Below are 26734 nucleotides of genomic sequence, written 5' to 3' on the forward strand. Positions count from 1 at the left end.
TTCTGATTATTATTATTATTATTATCTTTATTATCGAGATTTTCAGCCATAGGCTGGTTCATCTCCTGGAGTAAAACATTTAAGAGGGCTTCGTAGTGAGAGGCCCACCTGTCATATTGTTACATAGTATATAATCTACAATAGTATTTCAGCTTAGTTACATTGATATAGAGAGGTTTTAGTTAACAAAGTCCGAAACAGTCAGTTCGAATAGCAAGGTTCTTAAGCTTGAGCTTGATTGGCCGCCCGTGGATGCACTCCAGTATCGCCAGATCAGCTGAACTTACACAAGGAACCAACCGAATGACTGCTTGGGACTAACAGGCATCCTCAGTGTATAAGTGCTGGTGATCTTCTATCTTTAGGCAACAATGACACCTGCCACGTCAGAATGCTGACCAATGAGGGGAAGGGGGAGGAATTGATGATGCATTGAACTGGCTCCCACGTAGACCGTATATTCCACTGCATCCACGCCAGTTCATGCGGGAGTGTATGGATTGGGGGAAAGGCATGGCAGAGAGGTTTGCTTTTGTGGTTAGCAGACTGCCTATGTATCAGGCGTAAGGAAGGGGGGCGCGTGGGAGTAGGAAGCGTTTGGGAAACGGTTTCTTGTCCGTCTCTGGTTCTAGCGTTTGCTATGAACGAATAGTTTGAGTGTGATATATTTAGAATGGAAGATAGAAGCAAGTGCAAGATATACAACTACAAAGTACGAGGAAAGGGACGGGCCTGGGATTGACCCCATGACCTTCTGCATATGAAGCAGAAGCGGTAGCCATCAGACCACCAACCCCGTCAGTCAGTTTGAATAGCAAGGTTCTTAAGATATATGAACTCCTATTCTGGATCAAATATGTTGATATAACTCAGCGTCTTTTATGAAGGCCAATAGAGCAGCTTCGCTGCTCGAATCGTTTGCCAAGGCGTCTCTTATGCTGTTGGGAACAGCATGATTGGAATGGATGTTTTGATAGACGGGACAGTTGATGATTAGATGTTCTACAGTCATGGTTGCGTTGCAAGTGGAACATGTTCTGCGAAAAGATTCCCCATTTCCCATGTTGTGGGTGAGACGAGTGTGTCCCACTCGTAAACGTGAGAGAACTTGTTGGTCATGCCGGTTGGTGGTGTCGGTCCATCTTGTGGTTTCTCCTTTGATTTTCCTGATAAACAGCATCCTTGAGCTTATCCATTGCTGGGCCCACGCCAAACGAATTATAGATTTGCACCAGATTCTTAGGTCCGCTCCAGGAGTCAGCCTAGTAAGCCTGCGACTAGTTCGACCTCTGGCGGCGAGGCGGTCGGCTTCAACGTTACCCTGGATACCAGAGTGTCCTGGGACCCAGAGAAAAACTGTTCTAGGTAGAGACTTCATCTGGATGGCCTGGATCCAAGGGTGATGTGATGAAAAAGAATTGATGGTGTTGAGAACGCTTGCAGAATCTGAAACCACACATATCGGTTTGGGTGCTGGTGTTGTACTGGCTAGGAGAATAGCGGCTGCCTCTGCCGATAATATTGAACACTGATCAGGTAGTCGAAAACAGTAGGTTTTCCCAGTTTCGGCAACCCCAAAACCGGTCCTGTCCATGGTTTTGGAGCCATCTGTGTAACGAATATGGTGGTTATGGTATTTACTGGATAGTAACTCGACGACGTGCGCTCGCATTGCAGCAGGGTTGTTTCCAACTTTGAAACTTTTCGAGACGGAGAGATCAACCTTGAGGTGTGGATCGTCCCATCTTCTGGCTCCAACCCAGTGGACCTGTTCGACCGGGGGGAGTTCCTGATGGGTTAGGTTTGCGAGGGCTCTGTTCCCCTCCCTGAGGAGAAAGACCTCCTGATTTCCTGTCGTTTTTTCGAAGTAGCTTATAGCTCTGCAACACAAGGTTTCCGTGGCTAGATAACGAAAGGGTAGGACTCCGAGTTCTACGCAAGCCGAATCAGCCGGGGTTGATGGAAGTAAGTCTGCTACTATTCGGATCGCTTGGTTGTATGTCGGTGCAAGATGTGCGAAGAAAGAGTCTGATGCTAAACAAAACAACTCAATGCCATGAAACAGCCGACTGTTCACGACGGCCTTGGCTACTCTGAGGAGTATGTCTCTATTGCTGCTCCGATGTGGCCTTGATAGAGTGCGTAGAAGGTTTAGCCGTGTTTGGCAATTCTTTTTGGTCTCCTTGAAGTGGTCTATAAAACGTAACTCACGGTCCAGTCTGAGCCCAAGTACGATGATTGATTTCTTGAATGGAATGGTACGACCGTTAGATTTGACTGGCGTTGATACCATCCGATGGCGTGATCGACAGATATGGGAGATGACACTTTTTTCTGCTGATAGGGTGAACCCACAGTTTGCAGTCCACCTGGATATTGCAGAAACCGCTGCTTGAAGTTTTCGCCTAATCAGCTTTACGGAACGGCCGACAATTACCAAAACAATATCATCAGCGTAGATAAAAATGTAGATTTCTTTTGGTAAATTATTGTATATGCTGTTCATGAGGATTACGAAGACGGTTACAGCTAGAACAGATCCTTGGGGGATCCCTGTGTTTTCGCTCGGGTCGAAGAGCGATGGTTACCAATGATAACTTGGAAGGTTCTACCGTTCAAAAAATTTTTTAGGAAGTGCAGAATATGGCCGCTTAGTCCCCATTCGGCCAACTGGTATATAGCACGAGGGGTCAAGGCGCGATTGTATGCTTTGGCCAAGTCTAATGATGCGATGTCGGCGTGGAGATTCTTGTCAATTGCATCTTGAAGGACGTCGCCCAGTCCAGTGAAGTAGGTCCCTATTCCGTGGCCAGGCCGGAAAGCGTGTTGCCTGCGATCAAGAAGTTCGTTGTCTTCCAAAAAGCTACTCAGACGACGGTTCACCATTCGCTCCAGTATTTTGCTAATACAGCAAGTAAGGGAGATTGGCCGGAAATCACTAGGAGAAGTCGATGCGTGTTTATGTTTCGGGATAGGCACAATTAGGCTATGAGTCCAAGTTTGAGGTAGAGTGTTTTGGGTCCAGGCTTTGTTTAGGAGTTCGAGTAAGATCACTCTTGCTTCTGTTGTAAGTTGACGAAACAGTGGGTAGCCAAGTTCGTCGGGGCCTGCTGATTTGCCTTTACTACGCATCAAGGCAAAGTTAAGTTCGTCTAGACGAAAGGGGGAATTGATGGGAAGAGGAACAGTGTCCTCCGGGATTTTCAAGTTACTTAAGCTGCTCATAGAAACTTGATTCCGCCGAGTGAACTCGTTGTCGTAAAGATCGAGTGATGAAAGAGATGCAAAATAGTCGGCCAGGGCATTGGCTATTACAATTACAAATGGATCCCGTGTTATACCGCTAGGCAGTCGTAAAGTCATTCCCAACGATCTTCGTTTGCCATTCAAGGCGTTAACTCGTTTCCAAATCTCAGCGGCTGTTTGGTTGGAATTTATTCCTTCCAGGAAATCTTCCCAGCTCTTTTGTTTTGCATCCCGGATTTTTTGACGACACTCGTTCCTTTTTGCACGGTAGGATTCCATAGCACGGTGTTTGTTAGGGTGGTCTACGGGGAGGCGTTTAGCGGCCCGGAGAGCTTTTCTCCTTGCCTTAACCATTTTCTTTATGTCCGGAGACCACCAAGGGAGTGATCTTCGACCAGGGTTTTCAGTTGTTCGAGGGATAGTCAGTGAGGCTGCATTGTGGATTTCATCTAGTAGGTCTTCAATATTGTTTGGAGTAGAATTACGAAGTTTAGCGTTTAACAGTTCCTGAAATTGAGGCAAGTCAGCTTGGTCTTATTTCCAACGAGGGCGACGTGAAATTCTTTGTGGTTGCTCATCCACACGGATCGAAATCGGGTGATGATCACTGCCCAGTGGGTCTTCACCTGCTATCCAGAGAAGTCGATTTACTATGTTTGGGCTATATGGGAGATATTTTTATTATTTTTTTAAATTTTGAACCGCCCTAATGAACTTGTTTAAAATTTAGGAAAAATATGACATTACAGAGCAACATTTAATTGCAGACATGGGATATTGTATCCGCTTTGTACAAAGTTAGTTTTTAAGTTCATATTGACCTGGGTACTGCGGACAGACTCAATATGCTTGTTAAGCGGGAGGCTGATTGCCGGAGCAAAACATTATGGTTATGTTGTTTGCTGAGCAACTTTGAAAAAGTATTGTAATCTCAAAGAAAAAATATATAAAAGTTTTAATTTTTCTTTTTTTTAATAAGTTACAAATTATTTATAACATTTTTATATGTGCCGATTGAGATTTTCGTCTTTGTGCTTCTGGTTACCAATATAAGCCTCCAAAACAGAAGCTTTATCAACGAAAACGACATATATGATCAAATAGAGCAAGCGACAAATGAAATGATTGTTACGTTTTTCTAGGATAATTGTGAATCTTGCTAGAATATTCATTATTTGATAAGCCAACACAATTTGAAACGCAAATAAGAAAATGTTTTCTTACCATACGTGTTATAAAATTGAAGGTGTTACAATTTAGCTTTATTGAGATTCAAATCGGATTATTTCTACAACTTTTTTATTTTAATTTTAGTTCAAAAATATTAGGGAGGAGAACGAGAAAATATTTCCCGCAATATTTTTTCACGCCATCAACTTGTCATTTGGTAGGTAAACAATCCTTAACTATATAATGTAATGGTTAAAAAATCTCATAAATTTCTTGTCTGTCGTAATGTTACAAATGGTCTCGAAGGTTTACGCATAATTTTGGAACGTATATATTCACTGGAATATACAAGTATTTTCACTTATCCCATTTACCCGCTTGCCCCACGGACCTTAGAGAATTCGAAGCATTTTTTCAGAAATTCAATATGATATCTTCGGAAATAAAAAGCAATTTTTTTAAGTGTCACTTGGAAAACAATTTTTAGTTTTTCAAACTTGTGACGGTTGGAGGTTTATGTAATAATGTCAAATATAAGGATGATTACAAATTTTACCAAAATAAGCATGTTCATGAGGACTTGCTGTTATTCCAAATTTGAGCACAGAGAACAGACATTAAGGCTCGAACAAAATTGCATCAGAATCATGTGTAAAGGTTAGAGTACATCATCAGCGCCGCCAATGCAGACAGCTCGACATACAAACTCGTTTCGACCAAACGATAACATACATTAGCACACAAAGCAACGCTAGCGACAAGTGGAAATTTTCGGTGGTGACAATAGTGCTAAAGCATATAAAGCGGCAAAATGTAAGCCTCCATATTCTGACGACAGCACCGCGCAACGAGATACTTTACAATGACCAGTGCAAAGCTTTACACACGCTGATGACTAAAGATGAACGTCTGTTCTCTGTGATCTCAGCATCTGCTTGACCGAATTTCACTAACGAACTAAAACTAAACCTGAAATTTTGCCTGTGGAGAATTCGTTACATTGCATCATTTTTTTTTCAAAGAGTTCTAGAGGATTGTTCAAAGATAAAAGTTATTAATCAAGAGACTTTTTATTTAAGTCACATTTAAGTGTTTGGCACAAATATTCATTTTCAGAAATTACACAAATTTGCAGAGCACATAAACCATAACGCACAACATACCGTTTTTGAATTAAACAAAAAAAAACTCTTGGCTACTTATTTTTGTCTTTGAGAAACCCTCTGAAACTCTTTGGAACATTACTGAAACATGGCAAATTCATTACAAACAAAACATCGGGTTTTTTGTTGTTCGCCATTGAAATTTCAGCCAATTCGGACAAGCAGAAGTTGAGATACAGATCCCCTAACTTGGGCTGTTAAATGGTGAGCCGACAACTAGGAAGGAGCGTCCAACATAGCTCTGGTCCTCACAAGTCCCTACCTCACGCTTCCACGGGTCAAATGATGACAAAGACCGCCAGCTAAGGGTTGCGTACTTAGCTGGTAGTGCAGCCTGGGCACTGTTGTCCTTCTGACATCAGCTAGAGTGAGGAGGTGCGTCTCGAGCGTCTGTCCACCAAGGAGGTGCGGCTCAAACAGCGTCTGTTCTGGCATCCAGCGGCTGAGTATGTAATGCTGTATCACGTCAGCTACACCTAAGGTGGCAGCTCCACCATCGTGATGTAGGTATCGCGACTCTGGTAAGGTAGCATATCGAATTTCTTACCTACCACGAAAAATGGAGAAAGGAGAAATAACGAACGATATTTTCGGCAACCGACCTGGCAACGAAATAAGGACTATGATTGGAAACTCAGTACCTGGAATGTCAGGACGTTAAATGAACCCGGACGAGTGAGCCTTTTGGCTCGTGAATTGCAGAAGGTTGGAGTGAGCGTGGCTGATATTCAGGAAGTAAGATGGCCTAGAACTGGAGAACGTGAATTCAGGGCGGTCGATCCCGTCGCCAACACAGCTTTCAAATACAACATCTACCATAGTGGCAGCGATAAGGCAAAGCATGGCGTCGGATTCATAGTGATCGGGAAGCAGATGAAGCGTGTTATGCGGTGGAAACCGATTAATGAACGAATCTGCGTATTGAGGATACGGGGCAAATTCTTCAACTACAGTCTGATCAACATCTATGCGCCGACAAACGATAAACCCGACGACACGAAGGATGCGTTTTATGATTGTCTCGACAAGACCTACGGAGAGTGCCCAAAACATGACGTAAAAGTTGTTATCGGGGATGCCAACGCTCAGGTCGGAAGAGAGGATTTTTTCCGCCCCATAATTGGTACGGAGAGCCTTCACTCCGCCACCAATGACAACGGCCTAAGGCTAATAACTTTTGCTGCAGCTAGACGGATGGCCATCAGCAGCACCTACTTTGCACGCAAAGACATCCGAAAGCACACCTGGATGCACCCAAATGGCGAGCTCTGCAACCAAATAGACCACGTTTTGGTGGACGGTCGGCATTTCTCGGATGTCATCGATGTGAGGACCTTTAGAGGCCCAAACATCGACTCTGATCACTATCTCGTTGTTAGCAAAATTCGTGCACGGTTGTCTACCGTGGCGAACACAACAACACAGCGACCGTTGCGTTTCAATATCCAGCGCTTATCAACAGAAGGTGTAGCAGACGAGTACCGCCGGGAGCTTGATGAGCGGATAAGGGGATACAACGTAGGGAAAACCTCAACAATCTGTGGGAGTCTATCCACGGTGCGATGAGCACAGCAGCGCGAGAGGTGATAGGTACTGCTCAGAGACGACCCAGAAACGGTTGGTTTGATGAGGAGTGCCAGAATGTGACGGATGAGAAGAATGTTGCCAGAAGTCGGATGTTAGTGTTCGGTACCCGGCAGAATAGAGAGCGGTACAAGGAAGCTAGAGCAGCCGAGAAACGAATTCACCGCAGAAAGAAAAGGCAGTATGAAGAAGACATCATTACTGAGGCGCAAAACAGCATCGAACAAAACGATATGCGGAGATTTTACGAAACTGTCAATGGCGTACGGAGAAAAACTGCGCAGTCTCCCGTCATGTGCAATGACCGCGAAGGTAACTTGCTGACAGACAAAATCTTGGTGGCTGCCAGGTGGAAAGAACACTTCGAGCAATTGTTGAATGGAGAGAACAGATTAATCATCAGCAACGATGGACAAGCTGTGGAGCCCCCGACGCTAGATGTTAGAAGAGCAATTAAGGAGTTGAAGAACTGTAAGGCTGCTGGAAAAGACGAGCTCCCGGCCAAACTTTTCAAGCACGGTAGTCAGCTGCTCACTACCGAAATACTGCACCGTACTCTGTTAAGGATATGGGAGGAAGAAGAATTGCCTGCTAGCTGGCTGGAGGGCCTCATCTGCCCTCTGTATAAGAAGGGCCACAGATTGGAGTGCGCCAATTACCGAGGAATAACGCTCCTCAATTCGGCGTACAAAATAATGTCGCGTGTTCTGTTCAACAGATTGAGACCGCTGGAGGAGTCCTTCGTCGGCGAATACCAAGCTGGTTTTTGTGAGGGCCGATCAACGACGGATCAAATGTTTACCTTGCGACAAATCCTTGATAAGTTCCGGGAATACAACTTGCAGACTCATCATCTGTTCATTGATTTCAAGGCGGCTTACGATTCAGTAAAGAGAAATGAGTTACGGCAGATAATGGTAGAACACTGTTTTCCGGCGAAACTGATTAGACTGATTCGTGCAACGTTGGATGGATCGAAATCAAGTGTGCGGGTTGCGGATGAGACTTCAACCTCCTTCGTAACCTTAGATGGATTGAAGCAAGGAGATGCGCTTTCGAACCTTTTGTTCAACATTGCTCTCGAAGGAGCTATAAGGAGAGCGGGCGTGCAAAGAAGCGGTACCATCGTCACCCGGTCGCATATGCTCCTGGGTTTTGCGGACGATATCGATATAATCGGAATTGATCGTCGAACCGTAGAAGAGGCATTCGTGCCTTTTCAAAGGGAGACAGCGAGGATTGGACTTACCGTCAACACCAGCAAAACTAAGTACATGATCACTGGTAGACAGCGTGGTTCCAATCGCGACGTTGGTAGTGAAGTGGTGCTAGGTGGTGAAAAATTTGAAGTAGTGGAAGAATTTGTGTATCTTGGTACTTTGATGACTTGCGCTAATGATGTTACCCGCGAGGTGAAAAGGCGTCTTGCACCTGCGAATAGGGCTTTTTACGGGCTCCGTAACCAGCTTAAGTCCCGTAGCCTGCAGACGAAAACAAAATTTGCGCTATATAAGACTCTTATCCTTCCGGTTGCTCTATACGGCCATGAATCCTGGACGTTAAAAGAGGTCGACCGGAAAGCGTTTGGAGTTTTTGAGCGTAAGGTGCTGCGAACAATACTCGGCGGTAAACAAGAAAATGGCATCTGGCGGCGTCGCATGAATCATGAGTTGTATCAAGTATATAAAGAAGTGGATATTATCAAGCTCATAAAACACGGCAGGCTGCGTTGGGCTGGTCACGTGTTACGAATGCCGGAAGAACGACAAGCAAAAATAATATTCAGTAGAGAACTCGGACGAGGTCGTCGGCTTCATGGTAGGCCGCGCACAAGTTGGCTTTTGGCAGTTGAAGAGGACTTAAGGGCACTTAACGTTCAGGGCGACTGGAAGCGATTGGCTCAGGACCGAGCCCAGTGGAGAAGAATTATCCATTCGGCGTAGATTCAACGTAGCGGATTGTAGCCCATCAAGTATCAAGTAAGTAACTTAGGCATTTTGTATGAAAAAAAACGGCATTTGGTTACTAACTTTTGTCATTGACTTTAAATAGAATTCATCCTTAGGATGCTATATATGTATACAGATTTTCGCCAATATTTTGTGAGTGACCTTGAATCTGTATATACAGATTGAAGGTTGTTTTTAAGAAAAATACGAAAAACCTCTTTTTACGACCGTTATTAGGGGATCGTAAAAAGAATCTGTTGAAGTTGCAGCTCAGTAGCTTGAATACTTGGAAGTATTAGGTCTTCGGCAAAGGTGTTCAGTAGCTCAAGGGCTATCATTGTTTGAGCCATTTTATTCAAAGTTGTGCAACCAAATGGCGCTAGTGAGCATGCAACTTTTGTTTTGCCGATATCTCAGTTGTCTGTCAGTAGTGGTCAGGCTACTGAGCTATCCGCTAAACAAAAGTTTCACGCTAACTAGCGCCACCTAGTGACAAAAGTTCGAAACTCTTGGCTCAAATAATGTTAGCCCTTGTGCTACTGAACAACTTTGCCGAAGACCTTATGTTTTAAAGTAGTGAAGATCCGAAGATATTTGCAAAACAAAAGTTTAATACAGTGATACCTCCATGAGTCGATGTTCCATGACTCGATATCGACTCATGGAAGCATACTAACAACAAAAATTCATGGTTACAGTGGGGATTCGCTCGTTGGAGGTCCGCTACATGGAATGACTCGATGGTTGGATGTTCGCTGGTTGGAAAATATTCCAACTAAAAAGCACTCAAATGTCAACAGAAAATGTCAAACTGACTTTGACGTCTGAGTACCGTCGCATTGAAGACTGCATATATAGAACAAATGCGTATGTATATGTGCGTTTCGTGACGATTTGCTCTCCAGATGCGTTAGTGTGGAGCATTTTCACCAGCTGTCAGTCGTTCCAACTAACGGATCGGATTCGCTAGATGGAAGGCAGTCGTGTTCCAACCAGCGAGTCCCCGCTGTACTATGATGGTCCCTAGAAGCAGCTTTCCAAAGGATTGCTGTTCCATGACTCGATATTTCCATGAGTCGATGGTCCCTTCAATATCGACTCATGGAGGTTTCACTGTACTTACTAACGCCAACTGGTGGGAAAATCTCGAATCTTTCGGTTAGAATAATTATTGCCCTTTAGCTGCTTAAAACTTTGTCGAAAACGCCATCTTTCTAATTGATCAGGATCCTGAGATATTTGCGAAAAAATAAATATGCTCACTAGCGCCACCTGGTGGTGAAATATTGAATCTCATGATTCTAACAATGTTAGTCTTTGACTAACTGAACAAGTTTCCCAAAGACGGCATTTTTCTAAATAGTCATGCTCCTAAGCTATCCACCAAACAAAAGTTTCATGCTCACTAGCGCCGCCTGGTGGCAAAATTCCGAATCTCAAGGCGTTTATAAAGATAGCACTTGAGTTGCTGATCAACTTTGCCGAAGATGCCATATTTCTAAGTGGCCAAGATCTTGAGATATCAGAAAAACAATATTTCGATGAAAAGTCGTGTTTAGTACTACAATTAACTCTCCTTAACTCGATATTGAAGGGACCATCGGATTAGGCAGGTATTCAGTTACAATACAAGAATACAAAACTAGGGCAACTGCGATCCAAGGGACCATCGAGGTAGCCATGAAAACTAACTTGTATTTTGGTTCTCTAACTCGTTGACTGTATTGCTGTTTGCGTTTGACGTGCAAACCTTGGCTAACTGGACTTCAAATTCGGTAACACAAAGCAATCAAAGGATACTTAGCAACCATGAGCTATATCACCGCCAACCTAGCAAAGAAAATCAAACTTTGACTTCGCCTTCCTTGTGAAAAATCTTACCGCATTTGGTGTTCCCGCATTTGATATTTGCGTTTCAAACGCACACAGCAATATATCATTTAATTCCACTCGAGTCGAGACGAATTGACTGTATATCATTCAATTCCACTAAAGTTTGTATGATTTGACACAAAGTGTAGTAGATTTAAATGGTATAGTATTGATTGTCAAAGGATACAAACTCTAGTGGAATTAAATGGTATGGTATTAAATTCGATTTTCCATTTATTCATAAGTATTCCGCTAAAGAGCTCGAAGATTTATGGTCAAAATTTCGATGCTCACTAGAGTCGCCTAGTGGCAGAAATCCGCATCCCAATAACATCGCATGTTAGCCCTTTACCTGCTTAACAATTTTGCTGAACATTATGACCCTCTATTTTGATTACTTTTTGAGATATTGATCATTAAAAAAACGATCATTAATCTGAATTTCGGTCGTGAAAAAGTGGTCGTAAAGACCTCATAAGTCAAACTACGTTGTGACTATTTTGCATTGCAGCTACAAATGAGTAATATTCCCTTTAACTTCTTGTATAACTTTCAATTTTATCTTAATTTTAAGTGATACAGATTTAAAATATAGTTATTTTGCTCCGTGATGATAATCCAAAGAAAAATGTACTGATTTTAATGGGGCAAACCTTTGCTGAACTTGCCCGTCTACCCGATCTACAGTTCTAATTTCTTTTAAAATAATCAAAATAATTAGTTTCGTTTAATATTTAAGCTCTCGTGCACCTATTATACTTTAATAGTAGCGCTATTCTACCTCCAAAAAATCACTATCAAGAAAAACTTTTTTCATGAAACTAAATAAAGAAAGAAATTAAAATTTTTGATTTATTCTTTATAGGTAAAAAATAGTAGCTTATACTACACAATCACAGGAATTACCGGCTTCTAGTAGCATCCTGATAATGCTAAAGATTACGCGGAAAAATTTTCAACAATCCACTGAAAAACCCCATGTTTTCGCAAAGAATACCCATATTCCACTAGGATTTCAATGAGAATCAAAAATGATTAGGTGTATGAGCTAAAAGATGAATTTTGATATGGCCTTCAGATATCGACTCATGGAGGTATGACAGTAATAAAGTTCTGATTGATGATGGATCATTGATTATTAATCTTCCAGTCGTCGCACGGTTTACGACCGTCAAAACCATCACGCTACTGTTGTGAAAGAGAAGCGATGTTTTTTCAACATTGTTGTACGAAATACAACAGCGCGACGACTGAAGTTTTAAAGTAGCTCATAACAAAGTTAAACAAATCTTTTTTGCAATTGCTGTTTTTCATTACGCCAATCTGTCATGAAACGGCCTACTTTCCTGCACTGAAGTATGCAGTGCGGGAATAGTCATTACGCAACTGAAACCAATGCTGAAATGATTCATTACGCAACGCTTTCTCATTACGCAACTGTTTTGAGTAGCGTAATGAATCATTACACAACAATTTTTCAGAAATTGTAAAATGATGGTGAATGCATTCCGATATTATTTCTGATACCCACTTGGTCTTCTACGTAATTGCAAAAAATTTTGTACCATCAGTGAACCAATATCCGCTTATGTCCCTATTTCCGCTCACTAGTGTAAAAATTGATTTATCGTGTCAAAAACCAACATTTTTCGCACGGGTATATTCTAGCAATACTAACAACTTTTAAATGAACTCGTCTGACATTATTTTCATTTGATAAAATAATTCTATATATTGAAAACACAAGACCTCGTAAGCGGTTATTGGTTATTGTGTGCAATAACCGCTCATGAAAAAATTGAACAAAATTTCAAAGAAATGTCGATTTTAGTATACAGCCTTCTTTATTGAAGTAGTAGCTATAGTTTGACCATAAAAAAATATCAGGATAAATAACGAAATTTGAAATAATGCATTTTTTAGTAAATTCGTCCCGAAATCTGTTTACCGTGAGCGGAAACAGGAACACTTAGATGCAGTAACAAATACAATTAAATACTTTTTTGTGGATGTTTTTAAAATTCTTTTTATTTTGACGCTGATTACCTATACTTGGAGCTACATTGTGACATGAAAATAGTTTTGATCAACACAATAGTTATTTTATAATAAACATTTGGACACATAACTCCCCTTAAATGAGCGGAAACTGGTGCACTGATGGTACGTACCTAACTCGTAGCAGAACTCGATTTTTACTCGTCGTAATTAACGACTCGTGCTGTAAAAATCATCATTCTGCAACTTGTTCCGTAAACTACTAATGTTTGATTCAAAACCTTTATCAAATTATTACGAAATTTTCCAATGAATTTTCATTACGAAATTCTTCATCATTCACTCAATTCGCCATATGCTATTGAAAATGAGATCATAATTCGTTTCCGCAATGCATTCTGAACTGATAAGCAAATCGCAACGAAAGCAAAATTTGATACGTTAAGTACACAGTCAGCCGCAAACTTAAGCGGACTTGACCAATCCAATATTTATTAAAGGGTGTTTGCAATCAATGCCGGGATCTTACCCAGCATGTTTTCTCCTTCTTCGTGCAATCCTATGAGTTTGAACCGTCACACACCGTAGTTTTGTCCGTGAATCAAAATCGGCATCGAGGGATGAATAAATGAGAGATAGGGGGTGTTCTTACCAGCATCCCGGTAGGTAACGTTGAGCTGCAGGGCCATCTGGGTCAGGACGCAAGTCTGGTTGGTGGTCGTGTTGGTGTAGGTCCAGCTGCCTACTTCGGGCTCCGGCACTGGCGTTGGCTTTGGTGGCTCAGTCGTTGTTGTAGTAGGCGCAGCAGTAGTTGTCGGTGCCACAGTAGGCGTTGTTGTGTGTGGTGGCTCCGTTGTAGTTGTTGTTGTAGTTGATGTGCTAGGAGTAGTCTTTGCAGTCGTTGGTGTTGTTGGAGGGGGTGTAGTTGTTGTTGGCTCGGGGACTGGTGTAACGGGAACATCATTTTGAGCTGTCCGGAAAAAGAAAGGGAATAATGAATCAGCATTAGCATACGTTTTGTTTTGTTTTGCGTGTTTACTTATATAAAGTTTCGTATTTCAAAGTTGACTCAGACAATGCGAGAAATTGCTGACATAAGCGAGTCCTGGTTATCTGCTGTGAGACTGTTAGGTTCTGCTTATTTACACACGACTCCGCTTGGAAGGCATTTCATCTTCTCGCTCGACGTAACACAAATCCAGTTAAGTTAAACATTGATAAGGCTGCCCACAGATTATTCGAGTGCTGTGTCACCAACCGCGCGATTAAAGTGCTTTTAACGGAATAGTTCTCCTCCCCAATTGTAGCAACTTGAATGGCATCACAAAAGCTAACAATATGAACAAGCCGTCAAGTGTCGATGAGCGGTAGAGAATGCATATTATTACAATGTAGATTCGAATCACATAGCAACGCCATATAGGCAAATTAGATCGAAACTATTTGGGTTACATATTTTTCAACATGCGCAAAATTTAGGTAGGGCAGAAGCACAACAAAAAATCATGTTTCCTATCAAACTACTGAACTACTGATTTTATATTTTGATATTTTTATGACCGTAACCATGAGCACGAATTAAATTTACTCATTTTGGACATGAACAAGCCTCAAAAAGGCCCACAGAGACATTCAGAGGATTTATGATTGACCCATGATCAATCTATCTATCTTCTATCTATCCATCTATATAAATGAAAATGGAATGGTGTTTGTATGTCACGAAATGGCTTACGAACGGGCCAACCAATTTGAATGATTCATTCTCCATTTTGTTCGTCAAGGGTTCCGACGTGTTTGTGTGTACAAAAAGTTCATGACATTCAACGGGAAAGTCGAAAAAAATAGAGTGAATGGAACTGTCATTTTGTATGTAACGGTCTATGGCGTTTTCAAACAGCTTACCATGGAACGCATTTCCGTGTTGCTAAAATCCAACGGTTTTGTTGCCTGTGGTACTCGTTGACTTGACAGCTTGAATAAAAAATCCACTCTATAAAAAGCACGGCCTGCTAAGAGTAATGCAAAACTACCACATTGCCAAAATCGAACAGTACCAAAAAATGGACCGCGCCAATATCGAACGGACACTGTAGCACATTTTTTTTCTTTTCTATCTTTATTAACGAGATTTTTAGCCCTGGATTACTTTATCTCGGGACCAACGCACAGTATTTTGATAGGCCGAAATGGTTAACTTAATTCAGTACCACTCTCAAACGCAGGGTGTCCTTCAAAATCAGTTTTTAAATTCCCGGATTTTTCCCGGATGTCTAAGAAATTAAAAAACAAATTACAAAAAAGTCCTGCTACTCGATATTAGGGCTGTTACAACAGTCGCGAATTTCACGATTTTCGCGGATTTGGTATGCCAGGCGCGAGAATCACGAGTGACTGAAATTATGTCGGACAAATCGCGAATTTTCCAAATCATGCTACAAAAATCGCCAATAAATTGTTTTGACACAAGTTATGCAGTTCATCATTAGGAATCATTGAGTGCTGTAAAGTGCACTTTATAATTTAGTCACTATGACCCAGTTTTGCTGTTAAGTTATTAATTTTTGCAGGTCTTTTTTTTTGTTTTCCTCCAATAATTTGATACATTTCGAATATGAAGGGGTCAGAATCCGTCATTGATTTGAGAAAATAGCGTTTTTTTTTTCAAAATCAAGAAAGTTTACTTATAAGAAAATGCATTCAATATATTCAATTCTCCGACTGAAACACAGTGAACACAATTTCATTGTATAACTTTCAGTTTTAAACTGTTTGTGAAATTTCGATGATGGCAATAATTACAATGACGGATTCTTGAAAGTTAAAATGTGGTGTAGGAAAATATAAAAAGCGATAACATTTCGTCTGTAATTCGACAGTTAACAAAAAGCATTGAAGAATATAAAATCTAAAGGCACTTCCTAAGATGATTAGGATTCATTGTGTATCTAGATATGGTATCGGAAAAAATGTCAGTTGAACAATTTGCTACCATTCTCAAAATGCACAATCCGAAAGCTCATAATTTTAAAGTCGATAACGGTAGCGGCCACGTCCTTACGGTTATCGAGGAAGGGAAAGAATGTTAGACAACCATTGTTACTAGAGACCGAGTATACCTCTGCATATCCACAGTTTCCTTGGAAAGAATATTGGGTTAGTGGGATAAGGAAAGGATCTGCGAGTTAAAATATTCACACATCTTTTATAAAACGTCGAAGGAGTTTTAAATGTATAATGCAATGTACTGTATATTGGTCAATTACTGTCGGACTAATGACATATTACCGTAATCATTTGACGAATTTGGTCGGTATCAAAGAGCAATATCTTTTAAGGATGCTTCATACGTGCCAAGATTTCTAACAGTTTTTATTTCATAAGGATATTTTTGTACAGAAATAATAACAGTTTTTTTAGGTGTAAGCAATACTGTTGGAAAAGTCAGTACTAAACAATCCAATTGTCAGCTTTAATGTGAACTATTGAACTCGATTTTAAAATCATACTGCATAAAACTACGCTATTTTCAAACCGTTTATTTTCGGAAAACGTGCTTATTACAAGGTAAATAACCTACATTCAGGTATATTATTCTGGTTTCCAAAGTTAAGCTTCGCAATAAAATGGTCAAATGCAAAAGCTGTAGGATTTGTTTACGTCATTTTCTGTATTATGGGACCCACATTTAGTAGATGGAGACATTTATTATTCTTATTTTTACTTTATTATATGAAAATCAAATTCGCCCCAGGGGACCATTATCAATTTCTTATTTTCAAGCTAGGTTTATGATACATTCAATATTATTTCCTAAAAAATAGTTACATGCACTGATGGAGATCAACGAAGTACTGGTTTTGCCGAAATTAAGTTGACAATATCTCAGTTCCAAAGGATAATATAATATGCCCCTGGATTACGGTACTAGAAAAGTGCATCAAAGAACACAGAAATTTGTTAAAACAATTAAGTTTACACAACAATGTTAAGATATGTTTTACGAAAAATCGATTGGGTACTGTGAAATGAAGATTTCAATGACAATTGGAATATATTTTTGACGCAGATTGGTGCTTCCAGGCGCGGATCAAATTTCAGAAGTCGTGGTTTTCGCGGATAACATTTTGAAGTTTTCGTAATAGCTCTGTATACATACAAGGCACGACGCGAGACAAGACATAACACTTATCGTTCTTACAATCGTATTGATTGTAATCGATTGTAAGAACGATAATTGTTATGTCTTGCCTCGTTTCACGTTTTGTATGTGTCGTTTAGTTCTTACGTTAGCACACATCACAAAATGAGAGCTCTGTATATTTGTTTTCATTGGTTTTCATACGATATGGAAAAATTTGGTAGACTTGAACTAACTTATTCATGAATTAGTTTTAATAAAATAAAAAAAAAACTTTAAAATAGTTTTAGATCAAAAGATATAAAATATTTGTTGAAATATCTAAAAGATCGTGACCCCCTCGAATAGGGTCTTAAAGCCCTGTGTCAATTTTAGTACCAAACGCTGAATCCAAAAAACATTTTTTACGGTTTTTGAGATTTTGTCAGACCCCTTGGTTTAAACTCAAATTTTGGGTATATTTTGTTTACTGTGTCCTTTCCGAAATGTCAGATAGGAACAACCCCAGTGTTAAAACTAAAAGCCCTGTGGCGTTTTTTTTTTTCAACAAAGTGAACGTCAAACATGATCAAAAGTGTCAAGCATGTTATATTTGTTATTTGAGCTGGAAAAATTGCTAAAATAGTCGCAACAACATGCTCTTTCGTATTATTAAATAAAAAAAAATCATTAAACATTTTAGGACCCAATTCACAGGAAGTTCAGAGAGATTTTGGAATTAAATTAAAAAATGGTCAACTCATTACCTTCTAAGAATGCCTTAGGAATTATGCGTTAGACATGGCTTGTTCATGGAGAAATACAGAATTGGACAAAACATTTGCAACTTTTTCGATTTTCCATACAAAATGGCCAGCTTTGATAAGCTAGATATCAGTTATTTATGGACCGATTTCAATGAAATTTTCACAGAACATCAGACATAACTTAAATTTAAACATATATTTTTGAATATTTTTTCCCATTACAAATTTAGATGTAATAATGATTTGACTAAAGTGAAATTTTCGACGGAAAATTCAAAACTATTTATGTCAAAATTTAGCAGCCTTGCACTAAACTATCTTCAGCAAACTTGTTCATCTTGTCAAAATCTACAACTTTGCTGAAGATACCATCAAAGCTATTCCTTCAATGTGTTTAATTATGTCAATTATAAAAAATCGTCAAAAAAATCACTTTAGTCAAACCGTTACTGCTTTTGAACTCGTGATTGGAAGAATCAATAAAAAATATATGTTAAAATTCAAGTTATGGCTGCTGTTCTGTGAAAAATTTCATACGAATCGGTCCATAAATAACTGAGTTCTAGCTTACCAAAGATGATCATTTTGTATGGAAAACCGAAAAAGTAGCAAATGTTTTGTCCAATACTGTAGTTGATCTGATGAAACTCATGTTGAATCCAAGAAAAAATCACAGAAACGTTATTTCCAAATACATGTTATTGTTCTCCTACGAAGCTGGCTAAAACTTCTGACATAAATCCAAGATTGCATTTTTCAAGTAATCTTCAAAAGATTTGATCAAGATATCAAGAATCTTGTCAAAAACTTAACAAAAATCTGGTCAAGAATGCTTAGAGGGCCTCTTTATTTTTTATTCATCAAAGATCTAGTCACGAAATTTGTTTTGGATGACTGAAAGAATTCACTGTAAATCTGCAGAGATCTACACAAAATCTCGTCGGAGGCCTCATAATAACTTTGTCATAGGTCAAGGACTAGTCAAATTAGTTATCCTGACAAGGCTTCATCAAGAATCAGTATCATCAACGACCCTAGAAATCCGCCAAACGGAACTCTTACTGAATCTGTCCAGGATTTCAGAAGATCTCCCAATAAATGCCAACTTTCAAGCAGTAATTTCAAGCAAAATCAGCCTAGGATCTTTTCTAGATTCCACTGAAAATCTTATTATCAATTTACTAACACTTCAGTGATCTCTCAGAAAAAACTTTCTAATTCTGGTCAATTATCGGTTCGATTCCCGTTAGGATTCCAGCAAAGATCTCATTAAATATTTACTAAGAACTAAAATGGAAATCTAACACGCATCTCGAAAATCAACTTACCAAAAATCCTTAGTACCCTTCTAGAAATGTTTCAAAGATCCTACTTACAAAAAAATATTCATAATGTGAAGTACGAATAACATACGACTTGAAATTTAATCAAACCGGTACACTGAAAAAAATCCGTTCTTGTATCCGTGAACAACAGACGTGAACTCGTCAACAAGCAAATTTCAAAAATACACCGTGAACTAGATCATGTTTATATGAACGCGTTGCCTAGTTCCGAGAACGATGATGGTAGTTCATGGTGTATTTTTGACAGTTCACGTTTTCCAGAACTCTTTTTTAAGCGTGTACGTTGAAATACATATTTTCCCGGGATTTTCTCCAAATTCCCGGGTATTTCCCGTATTTTTCCCGGTGATTTGTAATTCCCGGGTTTTTCCCGGTTTTCCCGGATTTCCCGGATGGATGGACACCCTGCAAACGTGATTTTTCTGGAATAGTGTCTTCGAACGAAAATTTTCTAAAAACAGCGCATATATTGGCGGTAAATGTTAGTTCGCAACTTTGCCGGCGCTGTAATATTAAAATTTCTGAAAGTTGTAGATAATTTAAATACAAACAACTTTGCCAAAGACACCTAGTCTGTATCTAGTCACATTTCCAAACTATGGAGGTATTTTACCCCCAAAAACACGTTGAATATTTTGAAAATGTGAGGTTTTCGATAGCAACATTGTTCTACAAAATTGTATAAACTGTCAAAATGAATCATGTTATCAAAGATACTAGGGTTCTAAAATGTAAGGGAAAGTAATTATATTAACTTTAGTGCAAATATCGATCACTTTTGGGCGTCGTATATTTTTTCGTGTGGCAATTGGTGGAATTTAAAATATAACATCACGAACTTGAAACTATTGAGAACCAGAGTTACAGGTCCAAAGCCCTAATAAAGGTGGATAGTTGTGATGGCTATGACCGTGGTTATCATGTAAAGAGCAAACGAACAATGCTGTATCGTGTCAGCACCGAGGAGGCAGCCCCTCTAGCACGATGTAGGTAGCGCAACCCTGGTTAGGTGGCCTATCGAAGACTCTTCACCAACCAAGAAAGACAAAAGTAGAGCAAACGGATTGATTTTACGGCAACGATTGGAAAGTTGGATCTTTGAACGTGAGAACTTTGAATGAACACGCGCGTGTTGGGCTCCTAGCTCGTGAATTGCGGAATGTCGGCATGAACGTGGCAGCTATCCAGGAAATACGCTGGCCGAGAACCGGAGAACGCGAATTTCAGGCGGTGGACCCCATCGCCAACACTTCATTCAAGTATCACATCTACTACAGCGGTGGCGACAGAGCAGAACGTGGAGTTGGCTTCATAGTGATTGGGAAGCAGATGAAGCGAATTATTCGGTGGAAACTGGTAAGCGACCGAATCTGTGTGTTGAGAATGAAGGGCAAGTTCTTGAACTACAGCCTGATCAACATATATGCGCCAACGAACGATAAGCCCGATGACACGAAGGATGAGTTCTATGAGAGCCTGGATAAGGCCTACGGAGCGTGCCCAAAACAAGACGTCAAGATAGTCATCGGCGACGCAAATGCGCAGATCGGGAAAGAAGATTTCTTCCGACCCGTCATTGAAACAGTAAGCCTTCATTCCGTTACCAATGATAATGGCCTGCGGCTAGTAACCTTCGCTGCTACTAGAGGGATGGCAATCAGCAGTACCTACTTCGCACGACAGAATATTCGCAAACATATCGGGCGACACCCGTGTGGCGATGCCTGCTCCCAAATAGACCACGTGCTGGTTAATGGGCGACATTTCTCAGATGTCATTGATGTCAGGACCTTCCGAGGCCCTAATATCGACTCGGATCATTATCTCGTTGTGGCTAAAATTCGAGCGCGGCTATCCAGCGTCACGAGGTTCACAACAAACAGAACGCTACGCTTCAATATACAACGCTTGTCGACTGATGGGGTAGCTGCGCAGTACCGTCAGCAACTAGACGAGCAGTTGGAAAGAATCAACGTTGCTGGAGATGTTGACAGCCTGTGGAACCCTATCCACGAAGCTGTGACAACAACGGCGTGGGAAGTTATTGGCACTGGTCAACGACGAAGACGAAACGACTGGTTCGATGAAGAGTGCCAGAGGGTGACAGACATGAAGAATGTCGCCAGAAGCCGTATGCTACCGCCGGCATCCGACAGAACAGAGAGCGGTACAGGGAGCGAGAGCAGAAGAAAAACGAATCCACCACAGAAAGAAAAGGCACCACGAAGAAAGTGTGGTAGCTGACGCTCAAGAAAGCATAAACCGGAATGATATGCGGAGATTTTATGCAACGGTCAATGGTGCGCGGCACAATACCGTACCTGTGCCCGCCATGTGCAATGATCGAGAAGGGAATTTGCTGACCGATAAAACGGCGGTGGCTGCCAGGTGGAAGGAGCACTTTCAGCAAATATTGATTCACCGTTGGAAATGTAGTGAGGAACAGGATGAACATACACTCCCGTGCAAAAGTTTGGGTTCTTCCCCTCAAAAACATACAAAAGTGTTCTATCCATATCTCCGTGATTACGCGTCTAATTGAAACTCTCTTAGCCGCATTCGAAATGCAAAGAGTTATTCTTACTTCGTATGTATTTTTCCAAAAACATATTTTGATTTTTATATACAAAATTTTAACTTAAAGTTGTGACATTTTTAAAAAGCACACTGAAAAAACATTTGTAATTTCATCAGCATTGGATCGACCAAAATTTTAAAACAAGGTGTCATTAGAATCGTAATCTTATATTCTTTGAGGAGCACTCACAATTTTTTTTACGGAAAAATCCGAAAACTATTCAAAATCATTGAAACAGTCATTCAAGTCATCGTGCAAAAGTTTGGGTTCACTCCTCAATATGATGCAAATCGTGCAAAAGTTTCTCTCTAATCTTTCAGGAGTTCTTTAACAAGGAGTCTCTCAAGAAAATTTCCTAAACATTTAAGAATTTCGATAGTATGTACTTCAAAGCATGTTTTTTAAGGTATTTTCCAGATTTTTTTCGATTCATAAATAATTTGACCAAACACTTCACCAAACATCAATTATCGAATCAAGCATTTAAGCTTGATTACCTCCTGGAATTGCTTCAAAAACCACAACAAAGATTTTTTCAGTGATTGCGCGAAATTTGCTACTAGATTTAAGGAATATGTCCAGCGATTTCACTAGATGTTAAGCATATTAGGCATACTTTTAGTAATTAATCCAGGTATGCTTCTGCAAGACTTACTACAGAAAATTATTCATGAAGACATGTAGAAACATCAGAAGCAAATATATTTATTGGAGTCCACAAGATGTCACTCCAGAAATTAGCTGCTGACGGGAATCCAGGCTACGTCATTGTATAGGGGAAGGGGTGGTAAAATGAACACTTTAAGGATATCATCCTGTTTCTGATAGAAAAACGAGGAAATTGTATAGTTCTTTCGCACAACATCAAAAATAGGGATGTTACCTATAACAGCGACACGAATTCTTACTGAAATAGATAAATTTTCGCATAGTTTTATCGTTAGCAAAAAACGATGCAAATGTTCATTTTACCCTGCACTATGTTGGTAAAATTAACAGCTGTTGGTGATAAAATGAACATCATGCAAAAAACGTGAGTAAAACAAATATTTTCGAAAATTTTCGTTGCATTCCCGAAAATATATCCATTAATGATTGTAACGAAATTTCCGTCAAAATGTAAAAAGTTTAAAAAAAAAATTGAAGGTGGATGAGAGTTTTCTATTTTGGGGGCCCCCAAATTTACCTGTGCACCAGGGCTCCAAAATGATAGCGACGCCACTGTAACTAAGGGTCGATTTTTAGAATAAAGTATCATTAAAAATCATTATTACGTTGTAGAAAACAACATTAAAATTATGGAACAGCAGAATATAGTTGTTTTCAGGAATATTTACACTCACACAAAATCACATTTTTTTACGAAACTCCCCAAACGTGGATCAGTGGGAGCGAGGTTCTCTATTATGGATCAAACTGATCCATATCAGAGGATGAATTCTGAGGAAATTGAAAGATTTTTTTTCACTTATCGCTTACTATAACAAACCTGATCCGCAACACATCATGAGAGCCTGTTTACCATCTTCTGTTTCAACTCTGATGCGATCGGGAAATAACAGCGTATGATAAAACCCATCTAAACAAGTTTCAAAAGTTGAAGGGAACTATTGCTATCGGATGTATGGGTATGAAATACAAATGAGTTTTATCATCGCTCTTTCATTGCGGCTGCTCTTATTAATCAAGCTTGTTACAACTTGCGAAACAATGCCTATCATGAACCGAAGTAGATGGAATGTTCATCTTTGCTTGTTTTGAACGTGCTTCGAAACCAAATGAGAACGAATTTTGCAATGCCTGTTCATATTATGGATCAGAATACTATAACAGCAATTTATACGCAAGGTATTTCTTTCGGAATCGTCTTTCAAACCGATTTCAAACAGTGTATACAATTTTGATGAAATATGCATATCCTCAGAAAAATAGGGGGGCGTCCATTTCGCACCGTTTGTTCATTTTGTCCCTAATATCCCTAAACATATTGTAAATGATTACGATATAGTAAAGATTTGTGGTTCACGTAGGTAAAATCTGTTCTGCGTAATTGCAACTAGACACGTTCCGATATTTCCGATTGGTCGGAATATCGATATTAGATAGTTTGATATCGATATTTATTATTCAATGGATAACAATTGTAGGATTTTCTCCAAAAATATTTTTTTTTTAAATTCACAACGCAGTTTTCATTCGAATTGTACTATAATGTATCTTAACAGAAAATATGTATGCTCATATGGGTTAAAATACCATCAATCTTAAGTAATATATCGGTGGTATCGATACTTTGATTCGATAATCGTATCAGATCAAATATCGGTACTATGTACTATCACCACAGAGAACAGACATGGAGGCTCGAACAAAATTTCATCTGAACCATGTGTAAAGGTTCGAATCAACCATCAGCGCCGCCAACGCAGACAGCCCGACATACAAACTCGTTTCGACAACACGATGTCACTAGTGAACGTCAAAATGCATTAGCACACAAAGCAACGCTAGCGACAAGTGGCAATTTTTGATATCGACACTAGCGCCAAAGTGTAAAAAGTGGTAAATTTGTAGCGTTCTCAATCTGACGACAGCGCCGCGTAACAGGAGCATAACGACATACTTTGAAATGACCAGTACAATGCTTTACACACGCTGACGAGAAAAGATGAACGTCTGTTCTCTGTGCTATCACAACGTCCCTTATTGCAACTCTAATTGATAGGATATTCTCCGTTAAATCCAACTCTGATCCATATCTATTTGCTCTCCATAACTGAGGGGCGACTGTAACAACATTCAGAAATCGGTGGAATACTTAGTTCAGAAAGATTTCTGAAGATAGTCTCTGGGAAATCAAATCAGTACAATTTCTACCGTAAATCAGTAGCATCGGAGTGCTCAATGATTTCATGGAGAGAATTCCAGAGAAATTCGTCTTAGAATCCCATCAAAAATTGATGGAGGATTTTCTGACCGAATTCCTGGAAGAATTGGCGAAGGAAACTCTAGAAGCTTTCTGGGGTTACGTCCCAACTGGAACAGAGCTTGGTTCTCAGCTTAGTGTTCTTATGATAACTTCCACATTTATTACCTGAAAGCTTTCCTTGCCAATTGATCACTTTAGAATGTGTTTATCACGTGGCAGTTACGAAAATACTCTATGCCCAGGGTAGTTGAGGGAATATTCAATCCAAAAAGATCATCGACCGATGGGATTCGAACTTACGACCCTCAACTTGGTATTGCTGAATAGCTGCGCGTTTACCGCTATTGTTCACTGGAAAGTCCTTGAAAGTATTTAAAAATGAAATCTCTGGACGAATCACTCGAATAATATCTGAACCTTTCTTTGAGAAATCTGAAAAGAAATTTTGGAACAATCTGTGGAATAATTGTGTAGGACTCTCTGAAGGTGAGCATCTAGAATTTTGCACCAGGACAAGCAGAAAAAGCGGAACAAATGACTAAAGAGACCCCTTTAGTTAAAAAAGAAGCTTTAGAAATCAATCATTAAAAAAGAGGCTTATTAGAAACTTGCATTTAAATATTATTCATTTCTAAAATAGACCTGCTACTAGCCATGACTCCTTGTGCAACATAAACAGACAAATCTCGATTACTTTTTCAAATCGACGTAAGTAACTTCCATACGGTTATGAGAAAATTAATTCATAAGAATCACAACCTGTCTTCTAAAACTGTTTGAAAATGAATCACCTTTTTAACATTTTTTCGCCGTGTATATTGCCTAAATTTAGCATACAATAAGCTCGCGTTCAAAAACTATGGAGTTCCTTTTATTTCACACAAGAATTTTATGACAAAATGATAAGCCGTTTTATTCAGTTACTTGCGACGTTTTTCCACCAGTGTAAAATCGGCTCAAGTTGTGTTTTGTTTTGATTCGCGGTTAAGTCACTTTGTCTCTCCATACAGCGGGGCGGCGAAAGAAGTGGTTAGGTTGCGAAAGTTGAAAATCTTACTTTCGTCGTTTTGTAAATCCAAAAATTAAACGTTCTAAAAGTGAAAAATCGAGTTGGTTCAGAGCGAAACGTGTAGAATTTCGTTTGCGAAACACGTAGGATCGATAAAGTAAGTTTGTATGCTTTTTTGACTTGAGTCTATATGAATAAGTTTTCGAGAAATATTGAAATACAAAATAACATCAATATCTGGTTCTCACTACGCCAACCGGAAGTTGCTTCTAAACTTTTCAACAATCACACAACAAAGTTTCCACCTGCAAAAATAGCATCGCAGGTAAAAATCACCGAGTGCAAATTAATCGATTATCAGACGTCTGTCAGCCACCGCCCACATTTACGCCCACCCGACCGTAGATAAAAATAGCGGGGAAAACGCACCGAAGGTCATCGAATTGGAAATGATTAAACCCATTTCATTTCAATCGCTTCCATCCAGCTGTGAGTTCGGATGCAACACCCGTGGAGATCGTGCCACCCCCCCCCCCCCCCCCCCCCCCCCCTCGAATATATGTAGTCTTTGGTTCAAACTTTACAATTGCATCTGCATGCCTCTCTTCTGGCGCGTAAAGATTGACAAATCGCATTAGTTCACTCGACAGCCAAAGATGAATGCAGAAGAAAATGGGCAGCAAAATGGCACTGCTACCGGCTGGGTGTGAGTATTTGATAACGGCAGAGCAAATAGGATGGATAGGTGTAATGCCTTATTTTATTGCATATAAACGTATCTACTCAAAGCAGCGTGTGTACTTGCTTGATACAGATACCGACGGTCACTTGTGTGTAATCGTCGCAATTTCTGTTGCTTGCTTGGGAATGTGTAATGCACGAGGCTTACCGTTGGATATAATGTACAAATTAGCTCGCGAAGATTATAGGTTGATACCGAATGCAGCGCATATATACGCAGTAGCAACGTTGTTGTATGATACACGCAGCGTAAAACATTCTA

At 39.9% G+C, this 26734-nt stretch overlaps 1 protein-coding gene across 1 annotated transcript in view; it reads right to left on the bottom strand.

The window, feature by feature from the left end:
* The window catches only part of LOC5573863 (lysosome-associated membrane glycoprotein 1), a 49878-nt gene that overhangs the window by 3000 nt on the left and 20144 nt on the right, over positions 1-26734 (bottom strand). The window contains exon 2 of the mRNA XM_001654844.2: positions 13635-13952. Coding sequence (XP_001654894.1) covers positions 13635-13952 — 318 coding nt within the window. The remainder of the gene's footprint in view (positions 1-13634; positions 13953-26734) is intronic.

Source organism: Aedes aegypti, chromosome 2 (assembly GCF_002204515.2).
Source record: "Aedes aegypti strain LVP_AGWG chromosome 2, AaegL5.0 Primary Assembly, whole genome shotgun sequence".
Lineage (NCBI taxonomy): Eukaryota > Metazoa > Arthropoda > Insecta > Diptera > Culicidae > Aedes > Aedes aegypti.